Raw genomic sequence first — 18,362 nt, 5'->3', positions numbered from 1 at the left:
GCCTGTAGTCCCAGCTACTCAGGAGGCTGAGGCAAAAGAATTGCTTGAACCCAGAAGACAGAGGTTAGAGCGAGCTGAGATTGTGCCACTGGGTGGCAGAGTGAGACTCCAGCTCAAAATAATAATAGTAATATTATAAATTAATAGGTGATTTGAATGTTTTGTGGAAAATAATTGGTTAGAATATTTCTGAGTAATATTTTCACATAAAACATTTAAAGGAAATGCTTTGCAGCATCATGAACATTTTAAAACGTGTTGAATGCTTCTACAGAAGTTCGAGTGTCATATTTTTCCTTCCCTTTCTCTGCCTAAAATTGCGAAACATTTTTCTTCATATCAGTAAATAAATTATGAATATTTCTGTACAAGAAATAAGTAATAATTTCCTTAACCAAGATGAAAATGGCTGAGCAGAACTTAAAAGCATGAGAGAGCTCCTGACAATTTTGAACTACATGAAATTTATGTCATTCAACATTTTTGGACTTAATAAAAAGGAAATTTTACAGGGTTAAAGCAAATAATTTAAAACATTCTCAAATGAGTATTATTTTAACAGGTAAATATATATGTACTATAGAGCAAAAATATATCCCTTAAAATGCATTTTTCTTGTTTTCTTTTCAGCATTATATTAATATAGAACAATCAAATTCTTCTATTTTACATGTATTACTTGTTCTCTGATTCCAAACATAAAGAATCCCAGGTAATATCATAAATATGCTTGAAAAGGTGCTAACATGAATAAACACACCTTGAAAAGCTTTTTCTAGCAACATTTAAATTTTTTCTAGGCATAATATTATACATAGCATCAGGTTATTTCTTTTTCTTTTGAAATGTCAATGTAAGTGTTGGCTGTGTAGAAATATTATTTTTGGTTGTTACATGCTTGTACCATTTCAAAGAAAATAGCACCGTATCTTTCTGTAGAGATATGTATTTTAAAAACTCATATATTGATAGAAATGTGTGCTAATATTCCCATCTTTACTCAAGTATATGTTTAGAACTGTTATATGAAAGATGAGGATGTCAATCTACTGATATTTTATAAACCGATAAACTCGATAGTTCAACATAGCACAGCGTTTTTGCCAGCCTGTGACAGCCTGTTTCTGGCAGCCATCAAATGGTGGTAAACCCCATCTAGCCGGCAGTCTGTGGGTATAAAGTGCTTTAAAGCAGTATAGTACAATCACGCAAATGTTATGTTCATTTCTAAAATGTATTTTGACATCACGAACTTCTCAGTTTCAGAATATGTTAGTGATTATTGTCCACCCTTCATCTCTGTGAAACATCAGCTCTGGAAGGCACAGAGGCCTTAACAACTTTGTGCATGCTCCCACGCCACTGGGAATCCAAGCCTCCCTCATCACCATGCAATGGTTTCCAGCACCTGCCAACCCTGTTCCCAGGCCACCCAGGCAGGAGGGTGATGGGGACAATTCTCCACAGGTCTCTTGTACATCTCGTTAGCTAATGTACCAAACTGACCTTTCGGCCTGAATTCTTTCTTCCAAATATGTAGCAAACAGCCTTGGAAGAGAGAGGTGGATATGTACCTCCTCTCTAGCACAGAGACTCTTGCATCTCTGTATTGTATAGTACATGTAGTACATATAAACCTATATGTACATGTAGTACATATAGTACATAGAAACCCACAGTACTAAGTCATATCTAGCACTAGGTCATATCTAACACTAGGTTTATATGACCTATAAGTAACCCAATGTAGAGAAACTGAGGTTATGTCTATGAGTACCAGGCACTGTTTTAATCATCTCACATCAGTGAAATCTTTGCGCTCTTATAACAAACCTATGAAGTGCTGCTATGATGCGCAGAGTATAGTCGGGAGCTTGAGTACCTTTCCCAAGGTTGCTCGGTTGGGCCATGATGGAGTCAGCACTGAAGATGGTCCTTTTATGCCCATCCACAAGGTTACCCACGTGGAACTAGCATAAAGTGTCTGTGCTGCTTTCAGCTGTGCTTTGACAGGGGATTCCCATAAGCGGGTATACAAAGCCAAAGAAAGGTCCCATCCCCACCTAATCTAAATGCATCATCATTGTGTGCAGATGATAAATACACTTAGAAAATTCCTATCAGGTGACAAAAGGAAAAGTCTCTGTGCTAGAGAGGAGGTACATATCCGCCTCTCTCTCCCAAGGTTGTTTGCTACATGCTTGGAAGAAAGAGTTCAGGCCGAAAGGTCAGTTTGGTATGTTAGCTAACGAGAGTACAAGAGAACTGTGGAGAATTGTCCCCATCACCCTCCTGCCTGGGTGGCCTGGGAACAGAGTTAGCAGGTCCTGGAAACCATATAGTACATATAGTACTATAGGTTTATATGTACTATATGTACTATATATAGTATTTGTACTAGCAACATTTAAATGTACATATACACAAATGTATATATAGTACATTTATATGTACTATAGTACAGTGCATATAGTACATTTATATGTACTATATATAGTGCATATAGTACATTTATATATATATATGCACTATATATAGTGCATATACTACATTTATATGTACTAACCCATTTAAATTGGGTTACATATAGTACATATAAACCTACAGTACTAGGTCACTATAGTGACATATATAGTATATATAGTGATATATATAGCGATATATATAGATTATATAGTACCACAGGTCCCTATAGTGATAGGTTTAAATGACCTATAAATACTAGATATGACTAGATGTATCTAGCGATATAAACCTATCACCATCTATGAGTATCAAGCTAGTATGGCTCTGCTTTGCTTTCCCTTTTTTATAATGTATATAGATTGCATTTAATCATGTAAAGTCCTCATGGTGCCCAGCATAGAGTAGGTCCACATAAATAAATTGTTAATGACTTTGCTTCACTGACTAGTAGTGGTTTTAGCCAAAGAAACAATACCCACATATTGGGATTACAACTTAGGGTTGTTCTTTTTTTTCATGCAAAATCACACATTTATTAAACATATTATTAACTTAAAAACAACACACCAGTTTCTTTTACAGTGCTCTTCATCCAACACCTTGGACAAAACCATCAGCCCAAAGTGAATTCAAAAAACAGATTACAAGGCAAACAATGACAATAGGTATGGACAGGCACTAGCAAAAAAAAAATGCAATTTGTTCTTTAATTAAATAATGTCATTCTCAAGTGATATAGACCAGTCATCTTGACAGAATTCCTTTTTTGTATAAATATTCATAAATAAAATATATCTACAGATTGGAAAGAGCTGCAAGCATTCTACAACAGCTGCATGTCACTCTACAGCAGCTTAATGTCTACCTTAGGGGAAAAAAAGCACTAAAATCCTCTTCCATTGAAAGTTGTTTATTTCTCTGGTGTACCACAGCTAAAAATGAGTTATGATAGCAACTCGATGGTGATTGTGTTATATTCCTTTAATCGAAAAGGAAACATTTATAATATTCTAAGTATCTTTAGCCCAAATACTATGTCATATTGGGCATTTTTTAATAACCAGACTGTACTGTCCTTCATATGTGAAGTTGACACTACTGATTTGTCAATGCCAAATGTTGGGCTAAAACATTCAATTTTTATTATTATAACATAATAATAATAAAGTATTAATTGTATTATTATAATATANATAAATATAAATTATATAAATATACAATATATATTTCTATAAATATAAATTATGTAAATACATATTATATTATATATATAATATAATATATATTATATATATATATAAAATATTTACAAATTGGGCCAGGTACGGTGGCTCATGCCTGTAATCCCAGCACTTTGGGAGGCCAAGGTGGGCGGATCATGAGGTCAGGAGTTCGAGACCAGCCTGGTCAACATGATGAAACCTCGTTTCTACTAAAAATACAAAAATTAGCCTGGCTTGGTGGCGGGAGCCTGTAGTCCCAGCTACTCAGGAGGCTGAGGCAAAAGAATTGCTTGAACCCAGAAGACAGAGGTTAGAGCGAGCTGAGATTGTGCCACTGGGTGGCAGAGTGAGACTCCAGCTCAAAATAATAATAGTAATATTATAAATTAATAGGTGATTTGAATGTTTTGTGGAAAATAATTGGTTAGAATATTTCTGAGTAATATTTTCACATAAAACATTTAAAGGAAATGCTTTGCAGCATCATGAACATTTTAAAACGTGTTGAATGCTTCTACAGAAGTTCGAGTGTCATATTTTCCTTCCCTTTCTCTGCCTAAAATTGCGAAACATTTTCTTCATATCAGTAAATAAATTATGAATATTTCTGTACAAGAAATAAGTAATAATTTCCTTAACCAAGATGAAAATGGCTGAGCAGAACTTAAAAGCATGAGAGAGCTCCTGACAATTTTGAACTACATGAAATTTATGTCATTCAACATTTTGGACTTAATAAAAGGAAATTTTACAGGGTTAAAGCAAATAATTTAAAACATTCTCAAATGAGTATTATTTTAACAGGTAAATATATATGTACTATAGAGCAAAATATATCCCTTAAAATGCATTTTCTTGTTTTCTTTTCAGCATTATATTAATATAGAACAATCAAATTCTTCTATTTTACATGTATTACTTGTTCTCTGATTCCAAACATAAAGAATCCCAGGTAATATCATAAATATGCTTGAAAAGGTGCTAACATGAATAAACACACCTTGAAAAGCTTTTCTAGCAACATTTAAATTTTTTCTAGGCATAATATTATACATAGCATCAGGTTATTTCTTTTCTTTTGAAATGTCAATGTAAGTGTTGGCTGTGTAGAAATATTATTTTGGTTGTTACATGCTTGTACCATTTCAAAGAAAATAGCACCGTATCTTTCTGTAGAGATATGTATTTTAAAACTCATATATTGATAGAAATGTGTGCTAATATTCCCATCTTTACTCAAGTATATGTTTAGAACTGTTATATGAAAGATGAGGATGTCAATCTACTGATATTTTATAAACCGATAAACTCGATAGTTCAACATAGCACAGCGTTTTGCCAGCCTGTGACAGCCTGTTTCTGGCAGCCATCAAATGGTGGTAAACCCCATCTAGCCGGCAGTCTGTGGGTATAAAGTGCTTTAAAGCAGTATAGTACAATCACGCAAATGTTATGTTCATTTCTAAAATGTATTTTGACATCACGAACTTCTCAGTTTCAGAATATGTTAGTGATTATTGTCCACCCTTCATCTCTGTGAAACATCAGCTCTGGAAGGCACAGAGGCCTTAACAACTTTGTGCATGCTCCCACGCCACTGGGAATCCAAGCCTCCCTCATCACCATGCAATGGTTTCCAGCACCTGCCAACCCTGTTCCCAGGCCACCCAGGCAGGAGGGTGATGGGGACAATTCTCCACAGGTCTCTTGTACATCTCGTTAGCTAATGTACCAAACTGACCTTTCGGCCTGAATTCTTTCTTCCAAATATGTAGCAAACAGCCTTGGAAGAGAGAGGTGGATATGTACCTCCTCTCTAGCACAGAGACTCTTGCATCTCTGTATTGTATAGTACATGTAGTACATATAAACCTATATGTACATGTAGTACATATAGTACATAGAAACCCACAGTACTAAGTCATATCTAGCACTAGGTCATATCTAACACTAGGTTTATATGACCTATAAGTAACCCAATGTAGAGAAACTGAGGTTATGTCTATGAGTACCAGGCACTGTTTTAATCATCTCACATCAGTGAAATCTTTGCGCTCTTATAACAAACCTATGAAGTGCTGCTATGATGCGCAGAGTATAGTCGGGAGCTTGAGTACCTTTCCCAAGGTTGCTCGGTTGGGCCATGATGGAGTCAGCACTGAAGATGGTCCTTTTATGCCCATCCACAAGGTTACCCACGTGGAACTAGCATAAAGTGTCTGTGCTGCTTTCAGCTGTGCTTTGACAGGGGATTCCCATAAGCGGGTATACAAAGCCAAAGAAAGGTCCCATCCCCACCTAATCTAAATGCATCATCATTGTGTGCAGATGATAAATACACTTAGAAAATTCCTATCAGGTGACAAAAGGAAAAGTCTCTGTGCTAGAGAGGAGGTACATATCCGCCTCTCTCTCCCAAGGTTGTTTGCTACATGCTTGGAAGAAAGAGTTCAGGCCGAAAGGTCAGTTTGGTATGTTAGCTAACGAGAGTACAAGAGAACTGTGGAGAATTGTCCCCATCACCCTCCTGCCTGGGTGGCCTGGGAACAGAGTTAGCAGGTCCTGGAAACCATATAGTACATATAGTACTATAGGTTTATATGTACTATATGTACTATATATAGTATTTGTACTAGCAACATTTAAATGTACATATACACAAATGTATATATAGTACATTTATATGTACTATAGTACAGTGCATATAGTACATTTATATGTACTATATATAGTGCATATAGTACATTTATATATATATATGCACTATATATAGTGCATATACTACATTTATATGTACTAACCCATTTAAATTGGGTTACATATAGTACATATAAACCTACAGTACTAGGTCACTATAGTGACATATATAGTATATATAGTGATATATATAGCGATATATATAGATTATATAGTACCACAGGTCCCTATAGTGATAGGTTTAAATGACCTATAAATACTAGATATGACTAGATGTATCTAGCGATATAAACCTATCACCATCTATGAGTATCAAGCTAGTATGGCTCTGCTTTGCTTTCCCTTTTTTATAATGTATATAGATTGCATTTAATCATGTAAAGTCCTCATGGTGCCCAGCATAGAGTAGGTCCACATAAATAAATTGTTAATGACTTTGCTTCACTGACTAGTAGTGGTTTTAGCCAAAGAAACAATACCCACATATTGGGATTACAACTTAGGGTTGTTCTTTTTTTTCATGCAAAATCACACATTTATTAAACATATTATTAACTTAAAAACAACACACCAGTTTCTTTTACAGTGCTCTTCATCCAACACCTTGGACAAAACCATCAGCCCAAAGTNGGTAGTAGCAGTTCTTTGAGGAAGCTCCACGCTATTTCCACAGTGGTAGTAGCAGTTCTTTGAGGAAGCTCCACGCTATTTCCACAGTGGTAGTAGCAGTTCTTTGAGGAAGCTCCACGCTATTTCCACAGTGGTAGTACTGGTTTCCCTTCCCACCAACAGTGTCAGAGTGTCCCATTTTCACCACATCCATGCCAACATCTGTTATTCTTTGATTTTTTGCATTATGAACATTCTTGTAGGAGTAAGATGGTATTGCATTGAGGTTTTTATTTGCATTTCTCTGATAATCAGTGATGTCGAGCATTTTTTCATATGTTTGTTGGCCATTTGTGTATCTTCTTTTTTTTTTTTTTTTTTTTTTTTTTTTTTTTCATAATTCTTTATTATAACCTTCGTCTTACTAAACCTGAGGGTGAAACGAGCTAATTTTATTTACCATTTGCATTTACTATTTATCAAAGCTGAAGTATTTATCTCTTGAGATTCAGTGTACAGATCTACATATTATTGCAATTGTTAAAGAAACTTAAAAATTGTTTCATCCCAACATAGCATACAAAAGAATGAGGCTTGGGGAAATACATACTTCGACATGGTAACCAAATTTTTCTGACTAAGAGGCCAAGTTTTATGCTTACTCTGCCCGATTTCTTCCATTTAAATTAAGTGAAGAAAAGCACTCCCCAAATAAAATTAAATTGGTTTTCAGCCCTTGGATACTAAGACATTTTAACAAAATATTCACATCTCTTTTTTATAAACCTTAATGAACAATGGGAGAAAAATGCTTACTTGAAAGTTTCAGATGATGCTTAGAAAATGTTAATATGGATTTTCCATTTTATTATAAATGTTACGTTTATTCCCTCATGTTACTGAACATATCATAGTTGGTATCAAAAGAGTATTCACAATGCAAATGGACTTTTTGCTGTTTAATGACCATTTAATGGAACCTACGATAACTTCTTTACAATGAGAAGTAATTTTGTTAATTTTTGTCATTATAGCTTTAGAGCAATTGTACATCTAGATATGCATTTAAAAAAAAATGTGGGTATAATTGAAGCTCGCTTAAGCCCTGTCATATGTTTTACACAGGCACAAAACAGCTCTATTAATTGATACAGCATTTACCTGTGAACTGCAAGAGACACCTCATTACCGATTTTTCCAGAAGATTTTAGAGAAAGTTAGACCTTGTCCTTAAAGCCACCGGTCTATTACCTATCCTCAAGTGAATATGGTGACCCATCACCCACTTAATACTTGTCAGAATAAACCACATGCAGTGCTGAAGTGGCACCTGCTTCCTGCTTGCGTTTTCATTTTATAATGCATCAGACTTAAAAATTATGAGAGCTAATGTGTTCCTAGAAGCAATACATCCTAGAAATTAGGAAGAAAGGTTCTCTTCTCAGATTTTCTGGACCCAAATCTGGACTTGGATGCTTACTGTATCTATGACCTTCACCAAATTACTCAACTCATGCCTTCTTCTGGTTCTCCTCTATAAGATACGGTGATAATGAAATTACATACCTCACAATAATTAAGCAAATCAACCTGTGTAAAGCTATTGGAACCAAGAGTGGAAGACAGTAGTGGGTACAGGATTAGGTTTAAGCTAGTCATTACCAAGATGGTGTGTAGCCTCACATATGCACACAGGGACTCACACAGGATGTGGCTGGGGCTCCAAGTCTACCTTTTCATCATAGCTTTTTCTTTTACTTTTGGAGAAGGGAGCTCAAAATAAAGAGAGAGTTTGTGAAGTTTCTTCTAACCGCCATGGAACTCTCAGGAGGTTTTCTGCAGAGGAGTGTCCTGTTTTGATTGCTATGCTCACAAGGTCAGTCTGGCTGTTGTTTGGAGATAAGAGGGAAGCGGAGTGAGACAGCGGCAGTTTCAGGAGCTCACGTGGTGACCTGGGTGGTACAGAAGTGAAGCCATGTGGATGGATGTGTTTCAGAGGCAGGGCTTGGTGAGGGAATGAGTGTGAGAGCAAGAAAGGAGCTGAGGGTTAAAGGAGATACCTGTATGCCTCCTCCAGTTCCTTCCACCCTACGTTGTGTAGCTGGGAATGTCCTAAGGCTCCAAATCAGGCTTCTGACCACCTTCTTCACCTCTGCTTCTTTTCATTCCCCTCCCTGGACATTTCAGAGTTAACAGGGCCCTCAAATCATGTCTCCTGACCCTCGCCCCCATGGATCATGAAACCAGGTGAATATTGAACTATCTCTACGTACAGGCTGCTGGACTGGACAGAGCCTTGAACTCCACCTCCACCACGGTACAGTGTACCCTCAGGCAGGCTTTGGCAGCATTACACAATTGCTGCATTTTCATGATGCCCAAAGCACCTGTGTCTGATCAAATCACTTCCAGGCAGCCTTCCCCGCAGCAGCTGAAGACTTCCAACACTACCCTAGAGGTTTGTGTGATGCCCAGCCACATCTGTGTGCTCACCTATGGCAAATACTTCGATATCTCAGTTATTTTCTTTGTATTAAACCAGTAAGATAAGGAACATAATATCTTCTTCCCAGGACTGCTATTCTAATTGAGTCACGTAGCTTAGACAAATGTCTAGAGTGACTCTTCAAAGAGCCGCTCTGGGCCGGGCGTGGTGGTTGACACCTGTAATCCCAGCACTTTGGGAAGCCAAGGCAGGCAAATCATGAGGTCAGGAGTTCGAGACCAGCCTGGCCAACATGGTGAAACCTCGTCTCTTCTAAAAATACAAAACTTAGCTGGGCGTGGTGGCAGGTGCCTGTAATCCCAGCTAGTCAGAAGGCTGAGGCAGGAGAATCGCTTGAACCCAGGAGGCAGAGGTTGCAGTGGGCCAAGATTGAGATCACACCACTGCACTCCAGTCAGGGCAACAGTGTAAGACTCCATCTCAAAAAAAAAAAAAAAAAAAAAAAGGGTCTCTCTGATTTTACTCCTATTTTGCCAGGCCAAGCTCTGGTCCCAGCCATCTCTTCTGTAGAAACTGGTCCTAGACAATTCCCGTGTTCCTTCATCTACACCAGTTATTCCGTTCCTCTGCGGTTTGCATCTGGCCCTTTGCTTCACGCCCTGTGCATATCTTCAGGCACGAAGGGCAGGAGCTAGCACTTCCCAATCTCACGCCAGTGATTACAAGCCTGATGCCCCATTCAGAGCCCAGGCTCCAGGATGCTCAGTGAGGGGCTACGGGTGCACAAGTTCCTCCCTGTATCAACAATGTCTCTGCCTCGCTGTGCCCGTGGGACTCACCGTCTCGCATGCTCTCCTGATGGAATCCAGGGCACTTTGCTGGCTCCTGTCTTTTCGAAACTCTCTGCTTCTCCCTTCCTTTATTCCCAACCAAGGACTTAAAACCTCCATTGTGTTTCTTTTCCTCATAATTTTCACACAGTCGGCTCTTTATTTCAGGGTTATGTAATGTCAATCCCTTTTCCGGCAGATAGAAACTACTTGCATGGACATTCTAGAGACCAGCTTGCAATGCAGAGGAAAACATTTGAGTGTGTCTAGTTCCTTAACCCAGCTATGTGTGGCCTTAACACAGAAATGCGGCTCATATGGACATAAAAAGTAGTTTCTGTTTATGCCACCAAGGCATTCTGTTCTGGATGTATTCACAAACACCTCAACTTGACAGTGATAGATGGAAGGTTCTTGTTCATTTTGTCAACCTGTGAAGTAACAGGCACATGTGTGAGAAATCCTGTAAGAAATCTAAGGGTAACACATCATTGCTTAAAATAAAATTCCACTGAGATGATGTATCTGTGATACCCAAAGAGCTGAATTATTTTCAGGTAAAACAACTTTTATTTAGCTTTAAAGGTAATGAAAGTACCCATGTCAGTCAGGACATGGACCTAAATTCAAATAGGTCACTATAAATATTCACGATCAACAAGACTGATTTTGTAGAAAACTGGGAGATGTTATTTTAATTCATTTTACAAATTATTAAAATATATTAAATAAATTTGGAAAAAAGGTGTCCAATACATCATATTGTTTTAATGAAATAAAATGGATGTCAGAAGACAGTATGTTATTGGCAAAAAAGTAGACAAATGGGTCAATGGAACAGAATAGAGAGCCCAGAAATAAACCCACATAAATATAGTCAACGAATCTTGAGCAGAAGAGCAAACACAACCCAACAGAGTAAAGATAATCTTTTCAACAAATGGTGCTGGGAAAACTGAGTATCTACATTCTAAAAAACAATCCAGACACAGACCTTATGCCCTTCAGAAACATTAATTCTTTAAGTATCATACACCCACATGTAAAGTGAAAAAACATAAACTCCTGGAAGATCACACAGGAGAAAACTGTGGTGCCCTTGGGTTTGGTGATGACATTTTAGACACAAAAACAGAGCCAAGATGCATTTTAAAATGAACTGATATGTTAAACTTCATTAAAATTAGAGTCCTCAGCTCTGCAAAAGACACTATCAAGAAAATGAAAAGAACAGCCACAGACTAGGAAAAAAGAATCTGCAAAAGACATATGGGATAAAGAACTGGTATCTACACTATATAAAGAAGTCTTTTAAAAAATGGAAATTAACAATCTGGTTAAAAATGGGCAAAAGGACTGAACAGACACCTCATGAAAAAAGACAAACGGATGGCAACCGAGCATATGAAAAGATACTCCACATCATATCTCACCAGAGTATTGCAAATTAAAGCAATAATGAGACACTACTGCACATCTATGAGAATGGCCAAAATCCAGACACTGACAGCATCAGATGCTGGCAACAATGTGGGGCAACAGGAACTCTCACTCATTGCTGGTGCAAATGCAAAATGCTGCAGCCTTCTTTGAAGACACTCTGTTGGTTTCTTACAAAATTAAATATACTCTTACCATTCACTCTATCAATCTCAACCTTCAGTATTTACTAAAATGTGTTAAAAACTTATGTCTGTAGAAAAACCTTGCACGCAGATGTTTATAGCAGCTTTATTCATAACTGCAAAACATGGAAGCAATCCAGATGTCCTCAGTAGGTAAATGGGTAAATAAACCGTGGCACATACAGACAATGGAATATTGTTCAGTAGTAAAAAGAAATGAGAACCACAGCCATGCAAAATCATGGAGGAAACTTAAATGCATATTACTAAGTGAAAGAAGCCACTCTGAAAGGCTAGGTGCCAGATGAGTCCCACTGCATGACATTCTAGTAAAGGTAAAACTATGGAGACAAAAGATCAGTGTGTGTCAGGGGTTGGATGCAGGAAGACATGAATGGGTGGAGCACAGGAGATTTTTAGAGCAGGGAACTACTCATTGTGAGACTATCATGGTGGATCCCTGTCATTACACATCTGTCCAAGCCCACAGACTGTGCAACACCACAAGTGAGCTCTCATGTGAATGCTGGGCTCTGGGTGATGACGGTAAGTCAATGTAGGTGCATCTGCTGTAACATGCACCCCACTCTGGTGTGAGGTGTTGATAGCTGGGGGAGCTGTGCACATGTCGGGGGTGGTGTGTTATGTGGGAAATCTCTGTGTCTTCCATTCAATTTTGCTATGAACCAAAAACTACTCTCAAGAACAACGTCTGTCAAACAAAGAAATGAAAGCTCTGAAAATAAAAATTGCATTTTATAAAGTGACCTTGTCATTTAGCAAGTCTTTCTCAGATAGCATAGAAATTTAAATTGGGTTTTCCTTTAAAACATGGCGTATGCTTGACATTTTATGCAGAACACCTAGAGAACTTAAAAAAAAAAATGGTGATTGGTCTCCACTCAAGACCAGTCGACTCAGAATCCCTGAGGGTCAAAACTGGACATTAGTATTTGCTTTAAATCTCTCTAGATGATTTCAGTGCATACCCAGCACAGAACCACTGGCATTAGGAAAGGGGTATAGGATTTAGAACAAGAGGGAGTAGAATTCAAACTTCAAATCTGCAAATTAGTAGTTTTCACCTCATTTGTGTCCCAGTTTTTCAGAGTTTTTATGAGATTTGTAGATAAGCTATTTGAAATATTTGTCAGGAAATATAAACTTTAAAAATGGAGGCATCATTATGAATGACCTCCAGGCTGTGTGCAAAAGAAACATTGCCCATAAATGTCTGGGACATCGTTCTTATTAAAATCAATCCCAAACATATACATATTGCCATCTATTAAGTTCCTGTTTTGAGAGAATAAATTTGTTTAGGACTGAACTCAAAAAACATACCAATGTATCTTGCTATCCTAGCTTCCCTTATTATTAATTAATTGCAATAAAATTGTACCTTATTAAATGGAAAATAACCAAGAACTACTAATGTTGATTCAATATAACCTGACTCTCAGGAAATGCAATAAAAATGATGAAATGAAGAAAAATAAAAGCTGTTGGGAAGAACTCAAACACCTTCCATAATTGTTTATCTATTTATATCTAAGTATATAGATATAAGTAAGTTTAGCATTTTTAACATGACCAAAATACTGTATACAAAAAGAAGCCAGTGATCTGACTTTATTATTGAAGACTATGTGAATCCTTCTGCTAGTATCACTGGAGCAAAAATATCATTGTAAATAAGTCAACAAATAACAGATACTAGTGAGGCAGTGGAGAAAAGGGAATACTTGCCTGCTGCCGGTGGCAGTGTAAATTAGTTCAGCCATTGTGGAAAGCAGTTTGGTGATTTCTCAAACAACTTAAAATGGAACACTTATTCAACCCAGAAATCCCATTACTGGGTATATACCCAAAGGAATATAAATTGTTCTACTATAAAGACACATGCACATGTATGTTCATTGCAGCACTATTCACAATAGTGAAGATATGGAATCAACCCAAATGCCCATCAGTGGTAGACTGGATATAGAAAATGTGATGCATACACATCATGGAATACTATGCAGCCATAAAAATAGTGAGATTATGTACTTTACAATATGGTTGGAGCTGGAGGTCATTATTCCAAGTGAACGAATGAAGGAACAGAAAACCATATACCACATCTTCTCTCTTGTAAGTGGGAGCTAAACATTGAGTCCGCACAGACATAAACAAGACAGCAATAGACACTGGGGCCTATGGGAGGGTGGAGAGTGGGAGGAGGGTAAGGATTCAAAAACTATCTATTGGGTACTATGGTTATTACCTTGGTGAGGAAATTATCTCCACACCAAACCCCTGTGACACGTAATTTACCTATATAACAAACCTGCACATGTACCCCAGAACTTAAAATAAAGTTTTTTTTTTTAAAGGAGATCATTCTATATGTACTGACATGTAAAGATATACATGATATATTAAACGAAAAAGATTATAGAACCATAAAAAGTCATTGTCTATATAGAAATGTTATATAGTTTTAACTTAGAAAAAGTGGGAAGTTATATTATTTCCAATTTGAGACTAGTTTTAATATCCCTGCAATGAAAATTTTGCTGTAGAAATTGAGTGTGTGTGTGAGTGGAATTTTTCTTCTGGTGGGCTTTGCATTATAGACTATTATTCTGTAAGACTAGAGTTTCAGAAAGTACCCCAATTTGTTACTCTTTTAAGATTATTACTATAGACTGTAAATAGCTTCCTGGAAAACTTAACCCACTTCACAAATTAAATTAATGCTTTATTTACTGAGCATCAATGTGTTATGCAGATACACAATGATACACAAATAAATTAGGCACTGCTTTTGACTTCAAAGAACTTAAAATTAGATGGAAGATAAATAGGAAAGATTGTGTTAAATTATGTTTTAACATCTTGTGTAAAGTGTTATTGCAGGGCTTAATGTCTCAATTTCCTCTAGATTTCATCCCTCCAAACTGAAAATGGCAGCATAGAATAGGATGTGATGTGCAAATTGCATCGTGTCTATACTGTCTATATTTAGGATTCACCTAACTTGAAGAGTGCATAGCTCATTCTAAATGGCTGAAATATTTCATGTGAAATACACTGGTTTTAATATTACTATGATGAAAGAGACCAAATTCTCACAAGGTGTGGGAGAGGACTTCTGAATGTGGGAACCTGGACTTCTCCCCAAAGGATTCGGTTCCCACCTAAACCACACAGATGGGCAGATGCCCCAGAACACTTACGTTTACAAGCGGGCAGCTTCCCCTTGTTACTCCACAACCCATCTTCTTGACACACGGCCGTGGCTTGCTGGCTGGATTCAAGCTTGAAGCCCTCGTGACATTCATAGACCACTTTACTGTCCAAAGTGAACTCGTTCCCGGTAAACGAACCATTTCCCGGGGATTCTGGGATTCCACAGGACACAGCTGAAAAGAAATGAAACAAATGTAGGCTTATTCTCACAGAAATTATTTTCTAGTTATTAAAACTATGAATTGCTATTGTGATTAATTCTATTTATCATTTTTCATTTTAAATACATATAAAAATTGTGAATTACATTTCTTTCTTTTTTGGAGATGGAGTCTCACTCTGTCACCCAGGCTGGAGTGCAATGACTCACTCTCAGCTCACTGCAACCTCCGCCTCTCAGGTTAAGCGATTCTCCTGCCTCAGCATCCCGAGCAGCTGAGATTGCAGGTGCACTCCACCATGCCGGCTATTTTTGTATTTTCAGTAGAGACAGGGTTTCACTATGTTGGCCAGGCTGGTCGCCAACTCCCAAACTCAAGTGATCCGCCCGCCTTGGCTTCTCAAAGTGCTGGGATTACAGTCAGGAGCCACAGTGCCTGGCATGAATTATATTTCTAGGGCATGGGATAAGTATACACATTTTCAAAATATGAAAGATGTTAAAGGTTAATGAGAAAACAATGGAAAATGGGTTAGAATTATTTTTCTGGAAGATAAGGCTGACCACTCTCATGCAGCTTAACCGCAGTCTGACACATTTTTTCAGAGGGTGTGGCCAGGGGAGCACGGGCGTCACACACTCATCTTCATCTCATACTGGAAAGAAAGGGGAAGGGATGAAGTAGCATCTTTATCATCACAACGTTTATTGCAGTGTTGACTCTTTGGTGTCGAAATTCCTAAGAATCAACCGCCTCAGCTCTCAAAACTCTTCCCCTTTTATTGCTCCTCTCCCCTTCCCCAACTCATTTTCCTTAAGTCCCAGGAACTTCTGTTACAAGAAAACAGGACATAAGGAATGGATAGAGGAGGCACTCAGGGAAGATTCCCAGGGCAGACGGCAGCGTCTAGCAGAGATGTAGACCGCTTTCACGGGAAAGACCATGCAAAAAAGAGGCATGTGTGCAGAATAGGTTTTTTAAAGAACAAGATTTGGGGAGAATTCCGTGTAAACCCTTTCTTCTTCTTCTTCTCTTTTTTTTTTTTTTTTTTTTTTTTTTTTTTTTTTTTTTTTTTGGAGACGGGTCTTGCCCTCTGGTCTTCCAGGCTGCCATTTTGCAGATGGCCGGGATCTCGGGCTCACTGGGCCCAAGCCCTCTGATCTCCCAGGTTCATGCCATTCTCCTGCCCTCAAGCCTCCCGAGTAGCTGGGCACTATAGGGGCGCCCGCCACCTTCGCCCGGCCTAGTATTTTTGTATTTTTTAGTAGGGAGGGGTTTTCACCGTGGTTAGCCAGGCTGGGTCTCGATCTCCGACGTCGTGATCCACCGTCTCGCCTCCCAAAGTGTGCTGGGCTTTACAGATTACAGGCTTGAGCCACCGCGCCCGGCCAACCCTTTCTTCTTAAATTTACTATGTCTGATCCAGATGTATCTACTATGAGACAAGGAAAAAATTCTCAAATGACTATACGTGACAGTCATGAAACCAACAGTCAGGCAGGCAGAGGATGACATTTCAACGATCATGTACCCACTTCAGGAGCACCCGTAAAAGAAAAGTTCTATGGTAACTACATAAAGAGCCTTCTTTTGCTCAATCAGTATTAAAGATATTGTTCACACCATGGATTTAAATTTAGACAGTTCAAACTTTTTCCCATGTAGATTCTAACGAGAGTATCTGTGTAACAGGATACAGCTGGAAGGGCTGGATGAAGGAATTTATATAAACACCTAATTCTACATATAAAGAAAATGACTAACCTAAGGTGACACAATGGCCTAGTAAAACCTCCGGCCAGAGAGTAAATCTTATGACTCCCAACCGAGACTATTTTCTCTTTGCAAAAGCACAGGTTATCTCTGGTATTGTTGGAGTTCCTTTTGTTTTGGTTCTTTCTTTTTTATCAATATATTAAATAAATACAATGGGAAATTGCCAGAGAAGTAAAAGAAAATGTATTCCCCAATAAAATCCAAACTCCTGGAAATTTCAAGGTCTAAAATGTCTCTTGTTTAAATGGATGATCAGGTATTGCAACCAACAAAAATACATGTGGGCCAGGCACAGTCGCTCACGCCTGTAATCCCAGCGTTTTAGGAGGTCGAGGCAGAAGGATTTCTTGAATCCAGGAGTTCTACACTAGCCTGGGCAACATGGTGAAACTCTGTCTGTACCAAAAATACAAAAATTAGGCAGGTGTGGTGGCACACACCTGTGTTGCAGCTACTCGGGAGGCTGAGGGGGATGGATCACTTAAGCCCAGGAGGCAGAGGTTGCAGTGAACTGAAATTGTGCCAGTGCACTCCAGACTGGGTGACAGAGCAAGGCCCTGTCTCAAAAACAAACAAAACACATGTGCGTGTGTGTGTACGTGTGTGTACATGCATGTGTATGTGTGTGTACACGTGTGTGTGCACACGTGTCTGTGTACGTGTGTGTATGGAATACTACAATAATCCATTTGCAGTAGAAGGAAAACGAAAAACCATAGACATATAGGCATCATTTGGGGCAAAGCATTTAAAATAATAAGTAATCATCTTTGGCTCTGTGGAAGCAACAGATCCATAGGAAGACTGTTGGTATCTGGAAAATGTTCATCTTAATTTCCTGAATGCAGTAAATCCCATAGACCCATCCCTTTCTTTTCTGTGTGTATCTCACGATGTTCTAGTATCGAGCTTCCTCGTCATCTTCTCTCAGACTTCACTCTGATAATCATTTGTTCCTGATCACAAGCCTTAATTTCTCTCCCACTTGCTGGCTGGAATGTGCCCAGGATTCAGCTTCCCTAAAATTTTCATTCGGGCTGAGCACGGAATGAAATGACATTTTTCTGTCAGGTTAAATGGGAAAGATGACATTCTACAAACACAGATGAAGCCCCATCATGAAATGATTCATACTCAGGAGACCAAAGCAGAAAATCTTTATAGCCCCTTGTTACATCTGGACGCTTATTTGAGAAGTGAATCCTGCTTGTCCAGGTCTTAAGACAACCCATTTTATGTTGCCTGATCAACAACCAGGAATCTTTTTATGGTTTTGAACCACAGTGTTTAGC

The 18,362-nt window shown here is 38.2% G+C and overlaps 1 protein-coding gene across 1 annotated transcript in view; it reads right to left on the bottom strand.

Annotated features, from left to right (window-relative positions):
• CSMD1 (CUB and Sushi multiple domains 1) overlaps positions 1-18,362 on the bottom strand; it is a 1,215,136-nt gene that overhangs the window by 110,750 nt on the left and 1,086,024 nt on the right. Inside the window, exon 48 of the mRNA XM_017887857.1 lies at positions 15,121-15,306. Within this exon, the coding sequence (XP_017743346.1) occupies positions 15,121-15,306 (186 nt within the window). The remainder of the gene's footprint in view (positions 1-15,120; positions 15,307-18,362) is intronic.

This window comes from Rhinopithecus bieti, unplaced genomic scaffold (assembly GCF_001698545.2).
Source record: "Rhinopithecus bieti isolate Rb0 unplaced genomic scaffold, ASM169854v2 scaffold_15838, whole genome shotgun sequence".
Classification (NCBI taxonomy): domain Eukaryota; kingdom Metazoa; phylum Chordata; class Mammalia; order Primates; family Cercopithecidae; genus Rhinopithecus; species Rhinopithecus bieti.
Note: the sequence above shows the minus strand (reverse complement) of the source record. Positions and strands in the feature narration are given on the sequence as shown.